This window comes from Chrysoperla carnea, chromosome 4, assembly GCF_905475395.1.
Source record: "Chrysoperla carnea chromosome 4, inChrCarn1.1, whole genome shotgun sequence".
NCBI lineage: Eukaryota > Metazoa > Arthropoda > Insecta > Neuroptera > Chrysopidae > Chrysoperla > Chrysoperla carnea.
The window spans coordinates 9225201-9252609 of NC_058340.1; the positions used below are offsets into that span (position 1 = coordinate 9225201).

Genomic DNA, 27409 nt, shown 5'->3' on the forward strand with positions numbered 1-27409 from the left:
TCGATTTACATCTAGGCATATAAATATCGCGAGTATGGCAAAGTACATGCGTTAAGCAATGCATCTAAGTAAGAGATATTATAGATGTTATATGAAATTGCAAAAAAAGACTTGTATCGTGGCTTCGATGTCTTTTCAGCTATACAACAGTTCTTCTGTTGTGTGCCTGCATAGAGTGGGAGAGAACACATGTATATAATACTGCTCACTTAGATGCATTATATAAAAATTTCAGATTGATATGTTTTTTCGTTTTTTAGTTATCGTGATGACAGATGGACAGACGACAGACAGACAGACCGAAAATGGACTAATTTAATGATTTTATGAACACTTATACCTAAATTTTGTTCATAGCATCAATATTTTTAAGCGTTACAAACTTGGGACAACCTTGGTATATTTCATATACATAAACTAAAGTACATAAACAAAAAATCGAAAAAATTTATGGTTTCTGATTTGAATGAAACTTAGTATATAAGGTAATTTTGACCCAAAAAATTCAAAAATCGTATTCATTTGTTGATTGAAAGCATAGTTTTAGAAATATCACCCATTTTCTCATATTTTGGCTCGATATCTCCGAAACTAGTTGCCTAACCGTTATATTAATACCATTTTTGTAATTTATGGGACATAATAACCTTATAAACATAGTTTTATCGAAATCGGAGCCAATATTTTTTTTTCGATTTTTTCGATTTTTGTAAAGGGGTACCCCTTAAAAAAATTCCAAAAAATCGAAAAGAATTTATGGTTTCTGATTTGGATAAAACTTAGTATATAAGGTAATTTTGACCCAAAAAATTCAAAAATCGTATTCATTTGTTGATTGAAAGCATAGTTTTAGAAATATCACCCATTTTCTCATATTTTGGCTCGATATCTCCGAAACTAGTTGCCTAACCGTTATATTAATACCATTTTTGTAATTTATGGGTCATAATAACCTTATAAACATAGTTTTATCGAAATCGGAGCCAATATTTTTTTTTCGATTTTTTCGATTTTTGTAAAGGGGTACCCCTTAAAAAAATTCCAAAAAATCGAAAAAAATTTATGGTTTCTGATTTAGATAAAACTTAGTATATAAGGTAAATTTGACCCAAAAAATTCAAAAATCGTATTCATTTGATGATTGGAAGCATAGTTTTTGAAATATCACCCATTATCCCATATTTTGGCTCGATTTCTCCGAAACTAGTTTCCTGATCGTTATATAAATACGATTTTTGTAAATTATGGGTCAAAATTACCTTATAAACAGAGTTTTATCGAAATCGGAGTCAACATTTTTTTTTCGATTTTTTCGATTTTTGTAAAGGGGTACCCCTTAAAAAAATTCCAAAAAATCGAAAAAAAAATTTATGGTTTCTGATTTGGATAAAACTTAGTACATAAGGTAATTTTGACCCAAAAAATTTAAAAATCGTATTCATTTGATGATTGGAATCATAGTTTTTGAAATATCACCCATTATCCCATATTTTGGCTCGATATTTCCGAAACTAGTTTCCTGATCGTTATATAAATACGATTTTTGTAAATTATGGGTCAAAATTACCTTATAAACAGAGTTTTATCGAAATCGGAGCCAACATTTTTTTTTCGATTTTTTTGATTTTTGTAAAGGGGTACCCCTTAAAAAAATTCCAAAAAATCGAAAAAAATTTATGGTTTCTGATTTGGATAAAACTTAGTACATAAGGTAATTTTGACCCAAAAAATTTAAAAATCGTATTCATTTGATGATTGGAAGCATAGTTTTTGAAATATCACCCATTATCCCATATTTTGGCTCAATATCTCCGAAACTAGTTGCCTAACCGTTATATTAATATCATTTTTGAATTTTTTGGTTCAAAGTATCTTATAAACAGAGTTTTATCAAAATCAGGGACAAAAAAATTTTCTCGATTTTTTCGATTTTGTATAAAGGGATACCCCTAAAAAAAATTCCAAAAAATCGAAAAAACCAATACTTGTAATTTTGGAATAATTAATAATTTTGAATGGAATACGCAAAGTAGAGCTGCCTATTCGTTTAAATAAATTTTAGTAATTTTTTTATTATTGAATAGTTTAAATATTTATGAATAAACAAATGAAAACACACAATTGACTGAGTTAGTTTTTGAAAAACCATGCATAGTCAGTGTTGATTTCTTTATCACATTACACATACAAACATGTGACACATACATAACTGATAATCAAGTATGGTATATATTATAAAATTTCCGCCTAATTGGGGCCCTCACATAATTGCCTTTAGTAACTGCCTTTCAATATTCTCTGGATCCTTAACTTTTGTCAAGTGAAAGCCCTGTAATTGGGATAATATCTGGCCACATGATATTGATTATTTGTCTAGGATATCTATTTCCGAAAGCATTATTTAGCTTGGGTAATATAAGATATTGAACCTAGTTTTCTCAATAATAGTTGAATTCGTTTAGCTAACGCAGCTCCTGCACTACCAATTTTCTAAGGAGACAATGCCGCAAACTATAAAGACAAACAACTTGTCGAGTTAATTTTTAATTTTGATTATAGTCTTATTATATTAAAATTACATACTAAACAAGGTAATTTACATATTCATTGTTATATGATATTAATATATTTTCTAGATATTGCTTGCAGCTGCTTCAGAAGGTTAAAGATGAAGGCTTAGCACCTACAGCTCACAATTTTAGTACAAACTGTGGTCAAATTTTTTTTTTCATTAACTGTTACGTGAATTACGTCATTAAACGTGAAATTAAAATCCTATAAGAATTAAAATTTGTTTGAGGAAAAATCGCACAAAATACGAAATAACATTTTTCTGGAATTCTTTATTCACTTGTAGTTTATTAATTATTTATATGAATTGAATAAAACCTTTTTGTAATTTATTTAGTCTTGACTTTGTTGTATGATTCGAATTGATACGTCATTGCTGTACGCATAATAATAATCAGTTTACGTAATAATTATGAGTAGTGATTAATGTTTGGGTAATACTTTTCTTTACACAATTAGTTAATTCAGGGTCATTTTCATTTTTGTCATACAAAGCGTGAAAACATAATAAATACTCTCATAACAAAATTATTTTATTAAAGCATAAAATTAAAATATTATCCAGTCAAATTAAATAAAAAAATATGAGTGCAGGTAAAAAAATTCCCACCATTTTAGAACAAACTTTTTACAGTAAAAAGAGGGGTACTTTTTGAAGTTTAACAAAATAGCAGTTTATTATAATTTACAAAGGTAATATATTTTAAAATTTCAGGTATATACAAAGAATAAAGACTTAAATAGACTTCAGTAGTGGTGTCCATAGGCAAGTGGGGCAGCAACCGATGCATATGATACTGCTGGGGCACCATGTCCATAACCATAACCAGCATAACCACCATAAGCTGGGTAGATAGCTTTAGCTACTGGAGCAATGGCTACTGGTGCATGAACAGCTTTAACTGGAACAGCATGTACTGCATGACCAGCACGTTCTACATGAGCATTGAAACCATTATGTGGATCAGCGGTGTAGTGAACAATACGTTTGGTTCCATCAGCTTCATTTAAAGTGTAGTATCCTTTAACAACATCACCTTCACGTGTTTCATGTTGAGATTTTACGTCACCAGTGTGTGGATCAGCTACTCCATATTCATAACTGTAATGAGCTGGTGCATGATGATCAAGAACTACAGCTTTGGCAAGTGGAGCGTAGCCAGAATGGTATGTTGGTGCAATTGCTACAGCTGCGGGTGCTAAATATGATCCGTGTCCAGCATATGGTGCAACATATCCTGCATTTGTTGCTGCAATGCAGGCTAATAAACAAACAAACTGAAACACAAATTTTTAAAATTAATTTTTTAACAAGAATATTTTTTAGATGTTAAGCGAAAGTAGTATTTTCGTTGAATACCATTTTTTTAGTATGGTTCTGTAACCATACTACAACTATATGGTTACATATCTACCGGAAAGTCTAAGGGGCACATACGTAATGAATGACTTAAGGAAGTTTGTATTTTACATCGTTCTCTGTATTTTATAGCTTGATGTAGTTCCCTCACTTCTTCCTATAAAAATCACTAATCACTTTCTGGTTAAATGCAACATAGAAAACGAGTAATATCGCTAGTATTGTGATAGATAGAATACAAACGTATCTTGGTCCTCTTTATATTTACTTGCTTCATTGTGCACAAAACATAGTTTTATGAAGTGAGAGATAAACGTATTATTCGATATCGTAGTCACTATGCACAGTTTTCAAACATATTTCCATCACTTCCAAACAACAAAGAACCTTCTGGATTATTCAAAAACCATTAAACTTCGGATATATGTCTTTCAAATAAGCATGGTCTCTTTAAAACTAAAACATTGAACTTCCCAAGCTCGAGCAACACATGCACATTATATTCGTCGGTTACCGGTTATATTTCAAAGTTATTCTGTTTGTAAACCATATCGTTAGCTATTTATATTATATGAAGAACGAAGAGTTTTTACGAACGTTCCTATGTATAAAACAAAGAGGGGTTGTATATGTGTATACATAAACCCAGCCGGTCAGATCATTTGAAGTTATACACGAACAATACCAATCGCAAAAACGCATAGCCATAACACGCCAAAACACACAGAACACGTCCCCTCTTTGTTTTATACATAAGAACGTCCATAAAAACTCTTCATACTTCATATACCTTTAATTTATAATTTTACAATACAAATTATAACTTTTTGTGCTTTTTAAAGTTAGAGCTTTCGGTGTCCAAGGACTTTGAAGTTTAACAGTTCCTTTACATATTCACACTAATCACTTCACAAATAAAAAAAGTATTTACCTTGTATGCCATCTTTCTATGATTGTTCTGGATTGAACGATTCGTAATTGAATACTGTTTAATTATTTTAGCCCTACAGTTTATATACTAAAATTCCCCACTTTAGTGTTTCCTTACACAAAAACCTTTGTTACCATAAAATCCATAAATTTAAAAAAAAAAGATGTTTAAGTAGTGATTTAAATAATTGACAAATTTTTTACAAATATTTTTGGTCACGTAATTGTAACATTCACTTTTCATTAACAAATTAACAAATTCTTTACAAAAATTTATTTCGGAATTCACAGTAGGTTACACATAATGATTCCATATTGATTTTGTAATTAAAAGTATACCTACATAAAATAAAGTTAATATATTACAGTCTTAAAAAGTTCAAATAAATATACTTTTTAAGGAACAAGATTTTTTGGTAAGTACTTAAAAACAGAAACTCCATACTTGGTTATTAACAAATAATTTGGATGTAAAAGAGCAAAATTGAACTTTTTGGATTTTGATGACGTCATAAAGTTCAAAATATCATTTTTGTTCATAATAAACCCAAATTTAATTTTTCAATTTTGGTGTGATTATTTAGCTAACAGTCATCTTTGAGCGACATAACGGTACCATGGCCCTACTTCCTTCAAAAGTTTTGGAAATAGGTTAAATTTAACAACAAATTTGAAAATATTGCCCAACATGGGATATAATTTGAATGTGATAGAGCAAAATTCATTTTTTTGGATTTTGATGACGTCATAAAGATAAAAATTAATTTTTTACACAATAAACCCAAATTTTATCCGATCTGAATCAAATTTTTTTAGAAACCCGGTAATTTTTAGCTAAACTTTTCAGTTTTGTTCTTATTTTTTAGGTAACATTTAGCTTTTTGCGATATTTCGTTACCAGGGCTTTACTATCTTCAAAACTTTTAGAATTAGGGTAACTCTAACAAAAAATTTGAAAAATTATGACCAAAAATGAGTATGTATAATTCCATACTTGGTATATGGGATATAATTTGGATGTGATAGGGCAAGTTTTTTTGCTTTTGATGACGTCATAAAGTTTAAAAATCAATTTTTTTCATAATAAACCTAAATTTTAACCGATCTGAATGAAATTTTTTTGGAAACCCAGTAGTTTTTGGTTAAACATTTCAGTTTTGTTGTTATTATTTTGGTAACATTCATCATTGAGCGAAATATCGTTACCAAGGCCCCACTACCTTCAAAACTTTTAGAGGTAGGCTAACAATACACCCAAATTTTATTCGATCTGAATGAATTTTCTTTGAAACCCAAGAATTTTCAGTCAAACTTTTCATTTTTGATGTTATCTTTTAGCTAACATTCATCCTTGTTCGAAATATCGGTACTAGGGTCCAACTATCTTCAAAACTCTTAGAAGTAGGTTAAATTTGACCACAAATTTGAAAATAATGACAAAAAATAAGTATAATTCCATACTTGGTATATTAAAATTAGATATAACTTGGATGTAATAGTGCAAAATTCAATTTTCATGACGTCATAAAGTTTAAAACTCAATTTTTTTCATAATACACACAAATTTTATCCGATCTAAACAAAATGTTATTGGAAACCCACTAATTTTAGTTACACTTTTCAGTTTTGATGTTATTTTTTAGCTTACATTCACTTTTGTGCGAAATATCGGTACCAGGGCCCTACTATCTTCAAAAGTTTTAGAAGTGGGCTCAATTTCACCACAAATTTTTACCAAAGTACCAGATCATATTTATACTAATACCAGGTAAAAACAAATTTAAACTATAATCATTTGTTCAATAAATTTAACTTAATTTAAAATTATTCCATTTAAAAATGAGTCCTTGGCTCACCATGGTTCATAGGCACTTTGTAGGGTTTTCAAGCAAAACTTTGTAATATATTTTTTAACTTTTCTTACACCTTTTATAATTTTCTTCTTATTTGAATTTGATCATCTTCAAAATATAATCTGAAAATGTAAGTCTTCAAGATTCTTTCGTATTTTCTTAAAAGAAATTGGTTAAGGATTAACGCGGATGCAAACAGTAATACTACTTTCTGCTAAAGCTGTTGTTTATATTCCAGAAAAACTAAATTATAACAACATAGCTACAAATATACAGCATACATTTGGCATGAATAATATTTTCCGTGAGAAGCATTTTTTTTCTTAAAGCCATACAAAATTATACACTTAGAACGTGGACAAGAAGATAATCGAATATTCTGAAATTTTAATGTTGGAATAATGTTTACTATCATAACTTTGATATACAAAAATCTGGGCACACCAAAAATTTTTATCCTTCCTCCCTAGACCTTAAATTATTATTATATTTTACACCTACCCTTCCTTGGGAATAAACCAAGTCCCTACGCACTCCTGTGTATAAACACATTTGAAAATGTTCATAATACTTGTATTAAATATGAAATAATTTTAAAATATGATGGGTTAAGATTGAAAGGATAAGAATAATTTAAAGTAAACTAAACAAAACACAAATTTTTGAACTATTTATTTATTTTTCTAGATTAATGTAGAAATAATTTAGAGCTTAATCGACTTAGTAGTGGTGTCCATAGGCAAGTGGGGCAGCAACAGATGCATATGATACGGCTGGGGCACCATGTCCATAACCATAACCAGCATAACCACCATAAGCTGGGTAGATAGCTTTAGCTACTGGAGCAATGGCTACTGGTGCATGTACAGCTTTAACTGGAACAGCATGTACTGCATGACCAGCACGTTCTACATGAGCATTGAAACCATTATGTGGATCAGCGGTGTAGTGAACAATACGTTTGGTTCCATCAGCTTCGTTTAAAGTGTAATATCCTTTTACAACATCACCTTCACGAGTTTCATGTTGAGATTTCACGTCACCAGTGTGTGGATCAGCTACTCCATATTCATAACTGTAATGAGCTGGTGCATGATGATCTAGAACTACAGCTTTGGCAAGTGGAGCGTAGCCAGAATGGTATGTTGGTGCAATTGCTACAGCTGCAGGTGCTAAATATGATCCGTGTCCAGCATAAGGGGCAACATATCCTGCATTTGTTACTGCAATGCAGGCTAATAAACAAACAAACTGAAACAAAAACATTATTGTATTAATGTACGAACCTTACGCTTTTCATTTTATAATTTTGTGACTATAATTTCCCTCCGATTCGTTACGGGAATTTATCTACAGTTCGGAAAAGAAATTCGTTAAAAAATCTGAACATATTATGACATTTTCTGAACATAACTTTTTGCCATTCTTTTTGTGAAGAGTATATATTTTTATCGTATTTTTAATTATCATTTGCCGATACGTTTTGAAAATTATATCAGTAAAATCTATTGTCGGCAGAAAATGTTTAAAAATAAGAATCGTGGAATTTTGACTATCACAATCAGAAGTCGAAGAAACACTTTACATGCTGATTTTGTTATGGCTTAATCTTCATCGACTAAAGTGTCCGAGTTTTAAGATCGTGGTTTACCTTTTTAAGAGAGTTTAAATTTTTAAAAAGCACTGGATGAAATTTATAGTAGATACTATCAAAGCAGTTACTTACGATACTAGTGGGATAACAGCGTTATTAACGTACGCCTGCAAAATTTATACAACGAGTGCGTAGTACTAGTTGGAAAATCACAGCAGTACGCTAATAATATTGTTTATCACGCGTATATCGTAAAAAACATTATCTACGCCTCTAAAATGTGAAAATAACTATTATTGTTGAATCCATTATCACATTACAGCGATAATAATCTATTTTTCCATGCATACTTAGTTAGAAAAGTACTTCTTTTCTCCCGAGCGTAGATAAAATTATTTTAAAGTACCCGTCTAAGCAACAAGTACTTTAAATTTTTTATTCATTTCAATAGACTTTTCACGATCGAACTGCACATGGATTATATTCAATGTTATCAAAAAATATTCGAGACTGATATAACATAGTTCCAAATTTTTTGGTAATAAATTAAACTTTACTTCTTAAAACATTCACTAGAATCACGTCACATAAATGAAGTATTTACCTTGTATGCCATTTTTCTATGATTGTTCTGGATTGAACTGTTCGTAATTGAATACTGTTTAATTATTTTACCCTTATAGTTTATATACTAAAATTCCCCACTTTAGAATTTCCTTACAAAAAAACCTTTATTACCTTATAATTCATAAATTTAAAAAAAAAAAGATGTTTTAAGTGATTTAAATAATTGACAAATTTTTTTAAATTATTTATTTTCACTTAATTGTAACATTCACTTTTCATGAACAAATTAATACTTAAAAAAATGATTTAAGGATTCCGTTACGACACTTAAATGTTTCTTAATACCTAATTATTATTTGAAATAACTTAATATACAATGGTTGAATCAACCAGCATAAATAGAAACAATTTTAGTTTATTCCTCATATTACAAAAACAGCTTATAAAAAAATCCCTGGCTGAAATTTTAAATGAAGGAACGTGGGTGTAATGGGTGTAATGTCATCCGTTGTTATTCGCTGAAAAATTATTTAACAGAGACTTGAAATTTGGATCATAGCTCAAAAGTGGATGACAATGCATTTCATGACAATTCATGCGTTTCCAATCTTACAAGAGTTTTAATAGCTATTTATTACTTTATACTTTCATAAAACATGGTACATGAAATTTTTTTTTTCTCACATCAGGGGAGATACATCTTAAAAATAGATAAAAAAACCAAAGTTGACACAACTCTATTTTTCACGCGTTCGTAGGATCAATTTGGTTTGGTCGTAATAAAATACTTCAAAGTGAACTTTGTGATCGGTGGCATGTTCAAAATATTGTGAAACGTGTCATCAATAGCACGTGTGTCATTTTTTGTCATCCGTGTCTGAGTTCATTCCAAATAAAAGGCATTTTGTGAACTAGGCCCAGAAGCACATATCTAACGCTAAGATTAAATAACATTTTTAAACAGATTTTTAGTTAGGCAATCTCGTCCTATGAACCATTATTACATGTGTAAGAAATTTAGGCTTGACAGATTTCATTATTATATTATTTTTACTATTATTATATAATATAAATAGTATAACAATGCACACACATAAATTTTAACCTTGAATTAATTAAATAAATAAAATAATACGGTATAATTTTATTAACAGAATAATCAGGAACCGATTTCTTTAAACTGATTATTTACAATAAGGGATATTACTTACGAGCTTTTTAAACGAAGAACATAATCAATTCGACTTTACTACTTCCTGGGTGGTTCACTTAGATTACAGAATAAAATCTTTTAGAGATTAAGGCCAAATGTGCAAAAGAGAAAATAATGGCAGATACGGATGAGACATGAGGCTGCACTGAAAATTTAAATAATGACAACCTCAATCCGAAGTTGACCGTTTCATATTGAAATAAAGTAAATATACTTTCAACGATGGCTTGATGGTCCATCATATCTAATAATTACATATTTATTACATACATATGTACCTAATCACTGTTTGTTGGGCGTTGTTAGTTTCTCGGTAAATTTCTCTAGAATCATAATAGCTAACTAAACACATCAATAAAAATTAACCTCTTAAAATTTGGTTGATTCTTAGCCAAAGACCGATAAATCAAGACTTCATTTACTAGCCGTGGCCAAAGCAGGAGTAAAAATTATCAAACCGAGTTTAGCTTTATTAGATTTGTTAAGATTTCTTGGACAGTGATGGATAATCTAGGACTTGAACTTGATCGAGACTAGAGCATAAACAGAAAAACTAAAACTTGGTCTATTAAAAATTTTTTGATTCATCTTAATAATCTTTTTTCAATCAACTTAATACAATTTTAAATTGAACTGATGTAATTTCGGTTAATGTTTGTAAACTAAAATTAATAAAAAAAATCTAATAAAATAGTATTACACATTTAAAACAATAAATTTATTAAATAAATTTACAGACATGTAATAAATGAATATTTTAATTGACCAATTTATATTTATATTATATTATAATTTTATTTATTTATTAATTTTTTATTTTATTAAAACACTGGACCACCATTCCTTCTTAAATTTGGAATTTTAATTTACTTTCCATTATTATATTCATTTTTATTAATTAATAATGAAAAATTACAATATTACGCTTATTTAAATTTTGAATATTGCTTAATAAATGTTTATATTATTAATTATTATATTATTAATATTACAATGTTACCCATATAAATAAGAATGTAGCGTAAAAAATATAATAATTTAGTGTGATAATATTTAATAAATTTTTTTTTCTTCTCATTGAATAATTTTTTTTTTAAATTATTTCTATTTTTAGTTAAATAATATAATATTATTAATTAAGTTAATTAAATTAGGTCAAACGTGTTTGTATTTGTTTTTACACTATCGTTTGTTTATTCAAATATTATTTAGTCACTATTATCTCACACATTATACGCAAAATCTTTAATAACAATATGTTAATTTGAATAAGAACCCTATGCTCCACACAAACTATTAAGTAATAAATATGTCTCGGAAAGCAAATATATTCAGGAAAAATTTTGTACTAAACGTAAAACATTCTAAGACTGAGAAAATAGTCCACATTTCTACAGCCATTCTTTCATAACAGAACTGATTTATAACAGGCTGGAACTTCGTAGATGTTTTTGTTATGGTAAATTTAAATCAATTTAATTTGCAAAAATAGGTGAACACTAGCGGCCCCGACGGACGTTGTCCCGTAAAAACGTAACTCCAATTCATGAATACCTATACTACGTTTAGCCTGTCCGCTAAACCCATCCCGCTAAACCCCAATTTAACTCCTATTTATTGGAGTGGCCTGACCTTTGATAGTAGAGCTCGCTGCGCTCGCATATGGCTCTAATAAATGCCTATTGACAATACCTGAATACTATTAAAAATACATAGTACACATAGTATACATAATGTGATATGATTTATATGCGCTCCCACCATTTAATGAAATTTCATTTTTTTGGTACGGAGCCCTCAAAAACAGTTGTAGTGGACCGAATGGTAAATCTAAACCATTCTCCAATCCCCTTGAACTCACACAAAAAATTTCATCGAAATCGGTCCAGCCGTCTAGGAGGAGTTCAGTCACATACAGACACACACAAGAAATATATATATTAAGATTTTATTTTGAAAAATGTAGCATTACTTCACTTTTCTATTTATTGTTTCATTACTTAACCTACTTTAATTACCTAACCTACATAATTTCCTAAATTGCGGAAAAACTCATTTTCCAGAATTTCTTCAAATGAAAAATGACTTAGGATGGTCCTAAAAAATAACAAAGCCACTTACAAAAATTTAACCTTTTAAGAATCACTTTTGAAATAAGGGCGCTGTGCCCACTCTAGACTAAAGCCATTAACAACAAAAAGAAATTTTATTGGAAATATTTTTTAGTACCTCATCATTTATATTAGTGTGACCCCTATGTGTGTCTGCTTGTCTATGTGTCTGTATGTGAAATCGTAGAGCCTAAACGGTTGAACCGATTTGGATTTTTTTTTTTTTCGCTTGAAAGTGAATTAATTGGCGAGTGTTCTTAGCTACGTTTTGAGTGCAAATTTTCAGGTTCCGTACCCGGAACAACTAGAAAATAGGTGATGATCTTCAAAATCAGTTCAGTTTGGAGAAGGTTCTCAGAAAAAAGATAATTTAATGGAGAGTGTTCTTAAATACGTTTCAAGTGCGAGTTTATTATTCCGTTTAAAGCTAAAATTGAATTTCTTAGAAGCTATTCAATTTACGAATAGAAAAGACCTGTTAACAAATGTTTCGTTTCCATAATAGGAACTACTTTCGGTTTGATCTGATGTACAAACAAGAATTAACTTTGTAAGAAACCTGAAAATCAATGTCAAAATTAAGATCACCATAATGAAATACGTTATTGAATCCATAAACTTTCGCATGACACATTTTACATATATAATTCACTAAATAGTTCTTATTTAATGTAAAAATGATAAATCTAATGTTTCAATTTATCATCATTTGAAGACGCCATTTTCTTCAGAATGTATTGGATTTAATTGTCTCTTTTATTTTATTTGTTTTCTACTGGGTTGATGAAAAACTTGAGTTACACTAAGAGAAGGGTGTCGGAACTAGGGTATCGCAAAAAAGATGTTGCAACATCTATTGCATTTTTCTAGGAAACTTTGTGTGATATAACTAACAAAACAAGCAAATAAGGTAGCTCTTAATTTCTTGCAAGAAGTAAAGAAAATATTGTTGTTGTGGCATTATAAAGAAAATTGCAGAGATAAGTGTAAATTAAATATTCCTTAATTTCTTATATCAAAAATATTTATTTAAAAAAAAAAAAAAAAACTGCATTATTTTCAAGATATTTGAAAAAGACAGCAGAACAGAACTAAAACTGCCACATATAGTTCATTTCAACTTAAGAAGTAAAACAAATTTTGACTTTTGACTCTTATTTAGAACTTATGTAGGAGCTTTCAAGATAATTATAAAATAATGCTTGCTTCTTGGGATACAGATTTAGAAAGTGAAAAAGTACAAGTAATATGAAATTTTTTTTATTAAAAGCACACGTTAAACACACACATAAATAAAAACATAGCACACATGATAATCATAAGATCAATGATGGTATAATGGAGCAGCATGACTTGCATAGCCTAAAGGAGCGGCATGACTGGCATAAGCTAATGGAGCCGCATGACTGGCATAAGCTAATGGAGCGGCATGACTGGCATAAGCTAATGGAGCTGCATGACTGGCATAAGCTACTGGAGCATGAGCTACAGCTTTAATGGCAACTGGAGCTACAGCTTTTACAGCAACAGCTGGATGAGCAGCATGACCTTCATGTTGTACGACAGCGTTGAAACCATTGTGGTCATCAGCGGTGTAGTGAACAGTACGTTTGGTTCCATCAGCTTCATTTAAAGTGTAGTATCCTTTTACAACATCACCGTTACGTTCTTCATGTTGAGCTTTAACATCACCAGTGTGTGGATCAGATACTCCATATTGGAAACTGTATTTAGCAGGAGCTTCAGCAACAAGTACTTTAGCATGAACTGGAGCAGCATGAGCGTATACGGCTGGAGCAGCATGTGCAACAGCTAATGGAGCAGCGTGCAATTGGTGTGATGCATAAGCAACTGGGGCGGTGGCATACCCATGAGATGGGATCAAACCAGCTTGGGCTACAGCCACAACGGCGAATAAACAGATAAGCTGAAACATTAACGTTTTGTTATATGAAAAGTTTATACATGTGAAATTTACAAAATTTTAAAAAACCCCGACATATTTTTTGGGTACGAAACCCTAAACTCGCACTTGATACATATCGAAGAACACTCTCCATTAAAATTCCTTTTTCCTGAAAGTCTTTTCCAAACTGAACGGATTTTGAAGACCATCGCCAACTTTTTAGTTTTTCGGAACACTCTCCATTAAATGATCTTTCATAGGAAATAAAAAATTAAAATCGGTTCGTTCGTTTAGGTGCTACGATGCCACAAACAGACAGACAGACACACACACATAGCGGTCGAACAATAGGTTACATTTTATAAAAAATATTTACAAATACCTTGAATGCCATTTTTTGGTATGTTGTTTATTGAACTACTAAATTTGTTCTTGTAGAATTATCATCGATAATCTGTATTTATATAAAAATAAATGTTTCCCCCCGTTATAATTGTCGTGAATATCAATATTCCTGTCAATATACAATTTGTATTATATTTATTTATAAGTATTAATTTTTTGTTTTTTAAATCATATTACGCTGAATTTGAATTTTTTGACTCCTTTCACTTTACAAGTACTTAACTTACTCTGTACGTGTCAGCAATAGAAAATTGATAATTTTTAAAGTAATTTTTGGTTTGTTCACATTAAAAATTCGTAATTAATATTTATTAATAAATATTAAATTTTATATGTTAATTAAATCAAGGCTATTAAAAGTATTATTAAAATATAATCAGTTGAAAGAAAATAAAGTCATGTTCTGAACTTTTGCTGGTTTTTAGAATGCTAAAAATGTTTAAATGGTTTGTATCCACAATTTATGCTTAAGAAATAATTTGGGAAATCCAAGGACAAGGATGTGAAGGTTTGAGAAAAGAAGAATTACCTTGAGAAACGCAAATTGATAAGATAGAAAACGAAAAGAAGGCATTTTGAATTTAGAAATCAAGAGAATCCATTGTGATAAAATATTATTATGATATCAACCTCGAGTGATGCAAGTAGTTAAAAAAGGTATTCATTTTTTGTAAAATCAAAAATGCAATAGGATCATATTTAAAATTCATATTTAATTTAATTATTAACCGTTTTTGAATAAAACGGCTTGGAATAGTTGAAATGATACTTCGTAATTCGTAATCACGTACTTTTAACCTACGATGTGATTGTCGCATTGCTTTTTGGAACGATGTTCCTTATTGCACGTTATAATTTGTTTGCTGGTTGGGAGGTAAAACTAAAAAATGAAAACTCATTTTCCTGTTTTCCATTACCTGTTATTAATTGTTGTTATTAATATTTCAAGCAAAAATTGTTCTTATGAAAAGGCATCTATCTCATAGGTACCATGATCTTGAAGATTAAGGAAGTTAAGGGTCAACTTGTTTTCGTTACTAGTGAGAGATTGAAGTGAGAATATTTAAAAAAAAATTTTCCTTAATAGAACTTTTACTTTTTATTTAAAAAAATGATCTTACTATTAGTCTACAGTACAGGGGGTTTAATTTCGTGACTAACACTTTCACGAAATTTCAGTGTAACCTACAACATTTTTATTTACGAAAGCTTTGGAAATTGGGGCATAAGCATAATAAAACATATAGTTGTTAAACTGACATGTTTAAGGCGTAGGTAGGTCTGAAAAAACGATTCATGAAATATGTAGGCCAGTATCTACAATTAATTTTACTTATATTTATTAAACAATTGTGTAAGGATTAGCCGGTTGTTCATAAATTTTCAAACCCCCGTTTTTTCGACATGTTGGGGTTGGAGGTCACACCAAACGGCCCAATATTTTTGTAGACCACTTTTATTCTCTCTTATTTTATTAACATATCGTGCATTTAAGAAAAAAGCAAACTGCTGTTCATATTTTTTCAATAAGTCGTTTAATTGACATGTTTCCCCTATTTTCTATATTGAAAACGCGCCAATTTCAAAGTTTTCGTAAATGTAAATGTTGTAGGATGCACTGAAATGACTCACAAAGTTGAGTAAGTGTGGTAATCACGAAACTATACCCCTTCTCTGTACTGTAGACTATATTTTATATGTGTATGATTTTAATCCAGCCGCAATAACATTTTATGTCATACAATGCAATACAATTTTCTGTTCGGTAACTATGTGTGCAATTTTTCAAGTAATAATAAAAAGCCAACCAACTAGTCATTACCTACTCTTGCTCTAAAAATAAAGTTAAAATACAGTTAAGAATGAACGAGTGCCAGTGCCATTTTGGATAAAAGGACTAAGTGTAAATCAATCCTCAAAATTTTAGGAGTAGTTGAACGATTATTTAAATAAATAAATGATTTCAAAAGTAAGCATATTTAACATACTCTCATGGGAAAACCAACCAACGATATGTTTTCATAGATTTATCCAAAAATAGTCGGTGGAAATTTAAAAAAAAATTTATATTAAAGTTAAAAACTTAATAAATTATTGAAAAAAAAAACCTGTTGCGCCCGACTAATAAAGGATGTATGAGCATGGTAGTGGGGACACAAATTTAAAAAAAATATATATTTTTTCAATTTTGATGGTGAATAATGTTATAACTTGATAATATCAGACGAAAAGTAAGAATACAATTTTTCGATATTTGAAGTAATTTTCAAAATATAGAAAACTGAAAATTTTGTTTACTTATTTAGCTTTCGATGTTTCAGCAGCTATTGAAAAATTGTATTCTTATTTTTCGTCACATTCATGAAGGTATAACAAATTTCATCATCAAAGTTGAAAATAAGGTAGGTACAAATTATTTAAACACCGGTCTAAACTTGCCTTGGCGCTCGCAATACCATATTTGTCTCACAATTGTATAGATGAAAACCTGTGGGTGTGGGAAATGAAGAAAATCAACATAAATTAAAGAAATAATTTATTTGAACACATGAATAACTAAAAGAATGTACATCAATGATGGTAACCATGACTAGCGTATGCTAATGGAGCTGCATGAGCTACAGCTAATGGGGCAGCATGAGCATACACTGGAGCAGCATGAGCTACAGCTTTGATAGCAACAGCTGGATGAGCTGCATGACCTTCACGTTGTACAACTGCATTGAAACCATTGTGGTCATCAGCGGTGTAGTGGACAATTCGTTTGGTTCCATCAGCTTCATTTAAAGTATAGTATCCTTGGACAGCATCACCATGACGTTCTTCATGTTGTTCTTTTACATCACCAGTGTGGGCATCATGTACACCATATTGGAAACTATATTCAGCTGGTGCATCAGCAACAAGTACTTTAGCGTGAACTGGAGCAGCATGAGCGTATACGGCTGGAGCAGCATGTGCAACAGCTAATGGAGAAGCGTGCAATTGGTGTGATGCATAAGCAACTGGTGCGGCAGCATATCCATGGGATGGAATTAAGCCAGCTTGTGCAACGGCCACAAAGGCTGCAAAACAGATAACCTGAAACACAAAAACAAAATATAAAAAACACGATCTTTAGAAATGATAATTCAAAATAAGCCAATGTACCTTGAATGCCATGTTAATTTGTGGAATAACTGTGAGTTAATTTACTTCAATTCAATACTCAATTAGTTTTTATACCCAAAAATATATATATCCCTTCTAAATAGCAAGTGTGTACAACGTACCTATTGCAAAAATCTACATATGTGTTTTATGAATGAACTTGCAATAAAATGAATGTTTAAGTGATTGTCAATGGTAAATTTAGGAACGAAGTATTATAACCTTTTTGGTAAGCATAATTTATTATAGTATGTAGCGTTGACACAGCTTCTGGTCATTCTATTTCGGATAATTTTAATTGGAAATTAATACAGTCAAGAAATATTATGAAAACTAGTTTAGAAAATTAAATAATTCCCGGGTTAATCAAATAGACTCCATAAAAAGCGTTTTGCGCAATTAATTTCCAGCAAATTAAGATGAAAATTCTCATTGAAATCATCTTAATACCTTCAATTGGTCCTAAACACGTGTAGTCCGAATTGACCCCCTCCCAAACTTTTGGGAGCAAAACTAATGCAAAATTTGAAGTAGGTTTTCTGATAGCTAAAGTAATTGTGTATGTATGCTACCTGTAGTACTTTTTAGCTTCAAAATTGATATGCCAATTTTTAAATGGTGCATTATTTCCTCATAGACCCTATCACCCTATTAGCTCAGCGTTATTAGTTAAAGCGTTACCAATTCCGTCCGCGGTATGCTTAGGGTAGTGGGTTCGATTCTCGCCGTCGCAACAAAATTAATTTAATTAATAGTTGTGATGGGCTGGTGTAGTGCATGGTATATGCATGAAGGAGGTGCACTCAGCCTCTGAAATTGAGGAGCCAATAAATTAAATTAGAAACCCGGAAATGGACTAATAAGGTGATTTTATAGACACCTATATCAAAATTTTCTTCGCATCAGCATTATTTTTAAGCGTTACAAACTTGGGACTAAACTTAGTATACCTTGATATATTTCATATATTCATGGTATAAAAATACTATTACAATATATAAACGTACGAAGTATGAATGAATTAATTTAACTATGATATTTTGACAAAAATTCCAATGTCAAATTTTAAACAAATGTAATTGATTCTGTCAATCATCATTACATATTTCAACAACAAAAAATTAGGCTACATTAAAATATTTAGAACACGCACTCACTTTTATTTAATATCATTTATTATCAATAAAGGTGCAAAAACAAAGTACAATATTAATAATTTTTAAAAAACAACACGTACAGTAAGTTTTATTAAGAGGGGATATTTTTTTATTTAGTATATAAAAACAGATACATGATTTATGTTTAACAAGAACAACTTTACTTGTAGTTCAATAAACAACACATCAAAAATGGCATTCAAGGTACTTTATCTTTAAAATATTGGTAAAATTTGAATGGTTATTTAACGAAAATATTTGTCACTTTAAATTTCTTATAAAAACATAAAATTTTTTTTTTCAAATACAGTAGAATCTGGCTAATCCGTTACTATTAAAAACCAGAGAGTGTCGGATTATTGAAATGTTCGAATTACTGGATTGTGTGTAGAAAAATTTCTAAAAGATATCATCACGGACACGAAAATCATTTTTTTCGAAAATTCGAGTACCGAAGGTGCCGGATTATTGAACGTATCGGTCTATTGAAGTTTTGGATTATTGAGATTGTAGTGTAGTTAATAATAATAATAATAATGGGGTTTAACCTCCGTTTCTCTGACATATACGTCAATAACAGAGGCCAGCCCACATTATTATTTTCAATCTTTATTTATTAAATTACATCCGATTACATATAAAAAGTTTTGATTGGATGAAGTCGGTTACTTCGTTCTTATCCAAACGGCGCGGCGACAATGCGATCAATTTACTGTCCCAATTAATTATAATTGATCAGACTGCCGCAGCCTGGATTCGAACCCGCAACCTAAGTCTCAGTTGTCAAATGCTTAAGGTTTTTAACGCTTAGTTTTACGTTAAAATTTTGAAATTTGCATTCGGAATAACCGCGTGGATTTGTGTATATGTCGAAGGAAAATAATACTATAAAATGCCCTCACAGAACTTGTTTCTGTCTTAAAATAAATCGAATCAGGAAAATTGAAATGTTTTCACTGGTTACTGGTTGGGATGGATAAGTCACGAGAATCACAACCGTAGTTTTTGAGGAGCTAGGATGGGTTCTAAGAGGACATTTTATAGTTTTTGTTTAAATGCTTGAATTCCATGAAATTCCTGCGACATATACTCAAGTATTTCTTTAAATAAATGATAACTAGCGTAATGAGAAATGTAATGAAAAATTATTTCGTAAATTTGACCATTCGTTAAAATTTAAATAATTATATATTTTTAAATAGAATTAAAGAAATATCGTTACAAAACTTGTTAAAGTTCGATACAGAACTAATTAATATTTTTAAATTTAGTGAATTTTTACAATATTACGTGTTAAATTCAAACTTTTGATAATTAGCTTTAAATAATTTAGTATTTCATCAATATAGTTAGTTTAGATAATCACCGAAAATAAATAACAATATTTCAATAATTTTATTGTATTTACAAATACAAAACATAATTTTTAGTTATAATTTCCTTCCTTATTACAGCTTATCTGTCTATTTGCCTTTGTGGCTGCAGCACAAGCTGGTTTAATTCCATCTCATGGATATGCCGCCGCACCAGTAGCGTACGCATCACAATCATTGCATGCTGCTCCATTAGCTGTAGCTCATGCTGCACCAATTGCAGTTGCTCATGCTGCCCCAGTACATGCAAAAGTTCTTGTTGCTGAAGCACCAGCTCAATACAGTTTCCAATATGGTGTACATGATGCCCACACTGGTGATGTTAAAGAACAACATGAAGAACGTCATGGTGATGCTGTCCAAGGTTACTACACTTTAAATGAAGCTGATGGAACTAAACGTATTGTCCACTACACCGCTGATGACCACAATGGTTTCAACGCAGTTGTACAACGTGAAGGTCATGCTGCCCATCCAGCTGTTGCTGTAAAAGCTGTAGCTCCAGTTGCCATTAAAGCAGTAGCTCATGCTCCAGTAGCTTATGCCAGTCATGCTGCTCCATTAGCTTATGCCAGTCATGCTGCTCCATTAGCTTATGCCAGTCATGCTGCTCCATTAGCTTATGCCAGTCATGCTGCTCCATTAGCTTATGCCAGCCATGCTGCCCCATTAGCTTATGCCAGCCATTCTGCTCCATTATCTTATGCTAGTCATGCTGCTCCATTAGCATATGCTGGCTATCATCATTAAGGATCTCATTGTTCAGTATTATTTATGTGCACCTAGTATTTATGATTTTTGTATGTTGAATGAATGCCTGAATAAAAAACAAATATTTATAAATCTCGGTATTTTATTTTGTTCGTTTTAAATATTTCCTTATTTTTGAAGAATATAAACGATTTTTTTTTCTTTTTTGGAGAAAATTTATTAGTTATGACAGAAAACCAAAAAAAAATTACATAATATTACTAAAGTATTAATATTATTATAAGTATTAAGAGTACAAAATTTATAGTTAAGACACTCTACCAAGCCTACCACACCGCCGTTGGAAATGACAAAAAAAAAATAGAATGTAAATTTGATTTTTGCTCAATTGGTCTTTAGCTGACTTAGATTAACGTTAAAATTGCACTACAATTGGGTTCGTTTTTTTTTTAAATTATGACAAAAAAATTTGTAAAGTTGGTGTTTATGAATTTTTTTTTCTTAATTTACCAGGGATCCCGCTTTTGATACGAACTGAGGTACTTTGTATCCTTAGTCAAAAGCACGAACAACTGACACCTATCTGGTTCGTTTGTTAAATTTTGTCAAAAAATTAAACAAAAACTGTATGTGATGGTGAGGTTATCACCATCAGACAGTCGCTAAACGGCTCTTCAATTGTTCTTCAATACAACTGTTCAATCTGGCCACAGAATGATCTGATGCGGATTATTCTTAGCGTACTTGTACTACCGTCGAGACGAATCGGAACTGTGCCATCAGTGCCCTTAGTAATGCGTTCCTCAGATAACCACTTCCAGATCATATATTGTGTATTGATTGAACAATTGACGGTGATCGACTTGCATGAGCTTTGAACCTTAAACCTATGGAATAGAAGTCCAACACTCTACCAAGCCTACCACACCGCCGTTGGAAATGACAAAAAAAAAATAGAATGTAAATTTGATTTTTGCTCAATTGGTCTTTAGCTGACTTAGATTAACGGTAAAATTGCACTACAATTGGGTTCGTTTTTTTTTTTAAATTATGACAAAAAAATTTGTAAAGTTGGTGTTTATGAATTTTTTTTTTCTAAATTTACCAGGGATCCCGCTTTTGATACGAACTGAGGTACTTTGTATCCTTAGTCAAAAGCACGAACAACTGACACCTATCTGGTTCGTTTGTTAAATTTTGTCAAAAAATTAAACAAAAACTGTATGTGATGGTGAGGTTATCACCATCAGACAGTCGCTAAACGGCTCTTCAATTGTTCTTCAATACAACTGTTCAATCTGGCCACAGAATGATCTGATGCGGGTTATTCTTAGCGTACTTGTACTACCGTCGAGACGAATCGGAACTGTGCCATCAGTGCCCTTAGTAATGCGTTCCTCAGATAACCACTTCCAGATCATATATTGTGTATTGATTGAACAATTGACGGTGATCGACTTGCATGAGCTTTGAACCTTAAACCTATGGAATAGAAGTCCAACACTCTACCAAGCCTACCACACCGCCGTTGGAATTGACAACAAATAAATAGAATGTAAATTTGATTTTTGCTCAATTGGTCTTTAGCTGACTTAGATTAACGGTAACATTGCACTACAATTGGGTTGGTTTTTTTTTTAAATTATGTCAAAAAATTTGGAAAACGGTTGACCCTGCAGGTCATCCCTGTAACTTCCCACTAAGTATTGACTCATAACGTGTAAAAAATTTTATCTATTCTGATGTTATTCGAGTTATTTGTCATTCAAGTATGTAAACTTACGGCATAAATAATTATTTTTAATTTTTCTAAAAATTTTTTATGGCATTATTGATTTCTCGAAATATATCTGTTCGATTCGGTCAATATCTAAGTTTGGTCAAGCCCTTTCGAATGGCACCAACCGCGATCAAATCGGACAAGCCCTTCAAAAGTTATGAGAGGTTTATTCGAGTTAAATTTGTATTCATTTGATTGTATTCATGTTTAAACTAAATACCAAGATAGTTTTAATTTTAACACTTATTAATATTGCATAATTATTACCCGACTACTAAAACGAAAAACGAAGGGTTATGATTATTTGTCAGAAAGTTTAATATAAATTTTCTCTAAAATATTTTAGCACTAACCACCTTAGAAATATTGCAAATGAAATTATAAATAAAATTTTTAAAATTTAACAAATAAATAAAAACCATTTATTTGAGCACACACATTCATATTTACAAAAGCATAAAATTAAATAAAAAAATTTAGTTCTAATGATGGTAACCATGACTGGCATACGCTAATGGAGCTGCATGAGCTACGGCTAATGGAGCAGCATGGGCATATACAGCTGGTGCTGCATGTGCATATACAGCTGGTGCAGCATGAGCTACAGCTAATGGTGCAGCATGAGCGTATACTGGAGCGACAGCTTTTACGGCAACTGGGTGAACTGGTTTACCTTCACGTTGTACGACTGCGTTGAAACCATTGTGATCATCAGCGGTGTAGTGAACAATACGTTTGGTTCCATCAGCTTCATTTAAAGTGTAGTATCCTTGTACAACATCACCATTACGTTCTTCATGTTGTTCTTTAACATCACCAGTGTGGGAATCATGTACACCATATTGGAAACTGTATTTGGCTGGAGCTTCAGCAACGAGTACTTTAGCGTGAATTGGAGCATGAGCTACAGCTACTGGAGAGGCATGAGCGTATACAGCTGGAGCGGCGTGTGAATAAACAGCTGGTGCAGCAGCATATCCATGGGTTGGGATAAGGCCAGCACGAGCTACAGCAATAAGTGCTGCGAATGCGATAAGCTATAGATAGATAAAAATTTAATTAATAATTAGATAATTTTTGTCTATTTTTCAAAAGTCTTTCCAAAACTTACTTTGAATGCCATTATTGATTATATTTCTTTCTTACTGCTTTGCAAATTTTGTTCTTGCTAAAATTATTATATTAACACGATATTTATATTAAAATTACATTCCCACTTTTGTAAATTTTTTATCATTATGTTTAATTGTATATTTTTACCGGGAGGGATATTTCATTATTTTTAAAATTAAAGAATGTTTATCAATTATTTTGAATTTTAATGATTTTTTAGGAATATTTGAATACCTCTGTTACCTTTACTATATGATATTGATTACTCTTATCAAATTTTTTAATAATTTAATAAATATTTAAATTTATTTATCAAGTGACTTATGCTCCTGTACACCAGAATTTTGTTCCAAAAAAAGGAACATTTTTATATCGTGTATATATGAAATATACATAGTATATTAAGTTTAGTCCCAAGTTTGTAACGCCTAAAAATATTGATGCTACGAAAAAAATTTTGGTATAGGTGTTCATCGAATTACCTAATTAGCCCATTTCCGGTTGTCTGTCCGTCTGTCCGTCTATCTGTCAACACGGTAACTCAAAAACAAAAAGAGATATCAAGATGAAATTTTTATAGCGTACTCAGGACGTAAAAAGTGAGGTCTAGCCCGAGTAAATGAGCAACATAGGTCAATTGGGTCTTGGGTCCGTAGGACCCATCTTGTAAACCGTTAGAGATAGAACAAAAGTTTAAATATAAAAAATGTTCCTTATCAGATAAAAAACACTTTTGTTTGAAACATTTTTTTGTTAACATCACTGTTTACCCACGAGGGCGCTAATTAGGTGCAAATTTTATAGTATGTATTAAAATGGGAATGTACATGACGTCAAAAAACATTCGATTGCGTCATCAACACTGTCAATACATGGTATTTCAACAACTTACTCAATCAATTTTTTTTTTCACTTGTTTTATCTAAATGTTTGTTGTATATCTAACAGTATACAAAATGGATCCTACCTACCTGATCTCTGCTGCTCATTTACCAACTTAGCCTCACTCTTTACGTGCTGAGCATGCTATAAAAATTTCAGCTTGATGTCTCATTTCGTTTTTCGTTGTCCACAAAAGATGGAAAAATTAATAGTTCAGATAACGTGGGTTTCTTGAAGCATTGCTTCCGACTATATCCTTATCGCCTAAATAGATATGCATTGTTTGTTCTTGTTTGTTTATTTGTTTGTTTTAATTTGAGCGAATATTTCAAACGAAAGTTACATTTTAAATTAAACTAAATTAGGAAATTTGTACCAAACCGTTTTACGGACTAAGGAGTTTTTACATTTAGTTTTTATTATTAAAATAAAATTTTTATTAAGAACATAAATTTAATTTAATTGTTATGGGATTCGAAATCACTTTTTGTGTATGAAAATTTTTGAAATTTTAAAAAATCACACAAGGAACATAAGTCACTTGATAAATATATTTATATATTTATTAAATTATTAAATAATTTGGTAAGAGTAATCAATATCATATAGTAAAGGTAACAGAGGTATTCAAATATTCCTAAAAAATTATTAAAATTCAAAATAATTGATAAACATTCTTTAATTTTAAAAATAATGAAATATCCCTCCCGGTAAAAATATACAATTAAACATAATGATAAAAAATTTACAAAAGTGGGAATGTAATTTTAATATAAATATCGTGTTAATATAATAATTTTAGCAAGAACAAAATTTGCAAAGCAGTAAGAAAGAAATATAATCAATAATGGCATTCAAAGTAAGTTTTGGAAAGACTTTTGAAAAATAGACAAAAATTATCTAATTATTAATTGAATTTTTATCTATCTATAGCTTATCGCATTCGCAGCACTTATTGCTGTAGCTCGTGCTGGTCTTATCCCAACCCATGGATATGCTGCTGCACCAGCTGTATATTCACACGCCGCTCCAGCTGTATACGCTCATGCCTCTCCAGTAGCTGTAGCTCATGCTCCAATTCACGCTAAAGTACTCGTTGCTGAAGCTCCAGCCAAATACAGTTTCCAATATGGTGTACATGATTCCCACACTGGTGATGTTAAAGAACAACATGAAGAACGTAATGGTGATGTTGTACAAGGATACTACACTTTAAATGAAGCTGATGGAACCAAACGTATTGTTCACTACACCGCTGATGATCACAATGGTTTCAACGCAGTCGTACAACGTGAAGGTAAACCAGTTCACCCAGTTGCCGTAAAAGCTGTCGCTCCAGTATACGCTCATGCTGCACCATTAGCTGTAGCTCATGCTGCACCAGCTGTATATGCACATGCAGCACCAGCTGTATATGCCCATGCTGCTCCATTAGCCGTAGCTCATGCAGCTCCATTAGCGTATGCCAGTCATGGTTACCATCATTAGAACTAAATTTTTTTATTTAATTTTATGCTTTTGTAAATATGAATGTGTGTGCTCAAATAAATGGTTTTTATTTATTTGTTAAATTTTAAAAATTTTATTTATTATTCCATTTGCAATATTTCTAAGGTGGTTAGTGGTAAAATATTTTAGAGAAAATTTATATTAAACTTTCTGACAAATAGTCATAGCCCTTCGTTTTTCGTTTTAGTAGTCGGGTAATAATTATGCAATATTAATAAGTGTTAAAATTAAAACTATCTTGGTGTTTAGTTTAAACATGAAACTAGGTTAACAATCAAATGAATACAAATTTAACTCGAATAAATCGTCATAGGATGCTTTTTAAATTCAATAACTTTTGTTTGAATTATTTTAAAAATAGTTTTTTTTTATTATTGTTATACTTGAACTTGAATGTTAAAAACTAAATAGAAACACAAGGTTATTTTAACATTTCTAAGCTGATTTATCTTCATTTATCAAAATAAATAAAATTAATCGTGTCTTTATAGTTTCGTATCACATGAGTGTGATTATTAGAAGTTAAGTAGTTATAATCAAATTGAAAAAATATCTTACGACTGTTAAAATTTTTATTTCTGTATATCAATCAAATTTGGTATGCAAATTCGGTCTCAGTTTCACAAGTTGCGTAAAATTCTTCCAGACCTTCGTCATCTAGTTTTTATTAAACTGTCAAACTCTCAGAAAAAATGTGTCACTATACTGACGAAGCCCTTGAGAGCGTGTACTAAACAATTTTGCATTTTTTGTCAGGAAAGGGTTCCCACAACCCCAAATGTATACCAACGGAGGTGACCAGCGTTTACTTACTTCATCATTATTTGTAAGTAAGTAATATGCCTAAAAAATTTTTTAAACTCCATTTCTTATCTCTGTATGTATATGTCACTGTAAGATTGTATTTTCCATCAGGTTCTTAACTAGCTAGTAAAATGAATTTCCATTTTTCAACAAAGGGTGTTGAGTTAATTAAAAGTTATTGAGTAAACGAGAGTTAGACTGGTTTTTGGTAACCCGTTTACAATCTGGCGAAAATTACAATTACTATTCTGGCGGAAATTATGTTGACATGTACATGAAGAAAGGAGCATCTGAGTGGAGAATGAACCGTTAATCTCCGGTGTTCTTTATTAGCGCTCAAATCATTTCGTTTCTGATCAGAGTATAGAAATTTTGTACAATTCGTTCGTATACAGTGTGTAGCATTTAAGAAGAAGACAG

The 27409-nt window shown here is 30.9% G+C and overlaps 4 protein-coding genes across 4 annotated transcripts; 1 reads left to right on the plus strand and 3 right to left on the minus strand.

Moving 5' to 3' along the window:
* Positions 1–3249: 3249 nt before the first annotated feature.
* Positions 3250–4899, minus strand: LOC123299275 (cuticle protein 7-like). The gene is made up of 2 exons (XM_044881623.1): positions 4863–4899; positions 3250–3849 (listed from the first exon to the last, which is right to left on the minus strand). Exons 1-2 carry the CDS (start codon positions 4872–4874, stop codon positions 3319–3321), a joined length of 543 nt encoding a protein of 180 aa, XP_044737558.1. The 5' UTR covers positions 4875–4899; the 3' UTR covers positions 3250–3318.
* Positions 4900–7371: 2472 nt separating this feature from the next.
* Positions 7372–17716, minus strand: LOC123297820. Its single transcript, XM_044879614.1, has 5 exons — positions 17661–17716; positions 17096–17591; positions 13530–14059; positions 8913–8966; positions 7372–7965 (listed from the first exon to the last, which is right to left on the minus strand). The coding sequence occupies exons 1-5, from the start codon at positions 17670–17672 to the stop codon at positions 7435–7437; spliced, it is 1623 nt and encodes a 540-aa protein (XP_044735549.1). The 5' UTR covers positions 17673–17716; the 3' UTR covers positions 7372–7434.
* Positions 17717–18970: 1254 nt separating this feature from the next.
* LOC123297821 (cuticle protein-like) lies at positions 18971–26213 on the plus strand. The gene is made up of 4 exons (XM_044879615.1): positions 18971–19021; positions 20272–20937; positions 25521–25535; positions 25610–26213. Exons 1-4 carry the CDS (start codon positions 19010–19012, stop codon positions 26162–26164), a joined length of 1248 nt encoding a protein of 415 aa, XP_044735550.1. The 5' UTR covers positions 18971–19009; the 3' UTR covers positions 26165–26213.
* Positions 23115–23821, minus strand: LOC123299274 (cuticle protein 8-like). Its single transcript, XM_044881621.1, has 2 exons — positions 23793–23821; positions 23115–23718 (listed from the first exon to the last, which is right to left on the minus strand). The coding sequence occupies exons 1-2, from the start codon at positions 23802–23804 to the stop codon at positions 23164–23166; spliced, it is 567 nt and encodes a 188-aa protein (XP_044737556.1). The 5' UTR covers positions 23805–23821; the 3' UTR covers positions 23115–23163.
* Positions 26214–27409: the final 1196 nt, after the last annotated feature.

Coding starts and splice junctions, on each gene's coding strand:
- LOC123297820 (XM_044879614.1), bottom strand. Junction 8,967..13,529: donor ATGCTGCTCCATTATACCAT/CATTGATCTTAT, acceptor ATAATTAAACAG/TATTCAATTACGAACAGTTC. Junction 7,966..8,912: donor ATAGAAAAATGGCATACAAG/GTAAATACTTCA, acceptor TTTTTGTTTCAG/TTTGTTTGTTTATTAGCCTG.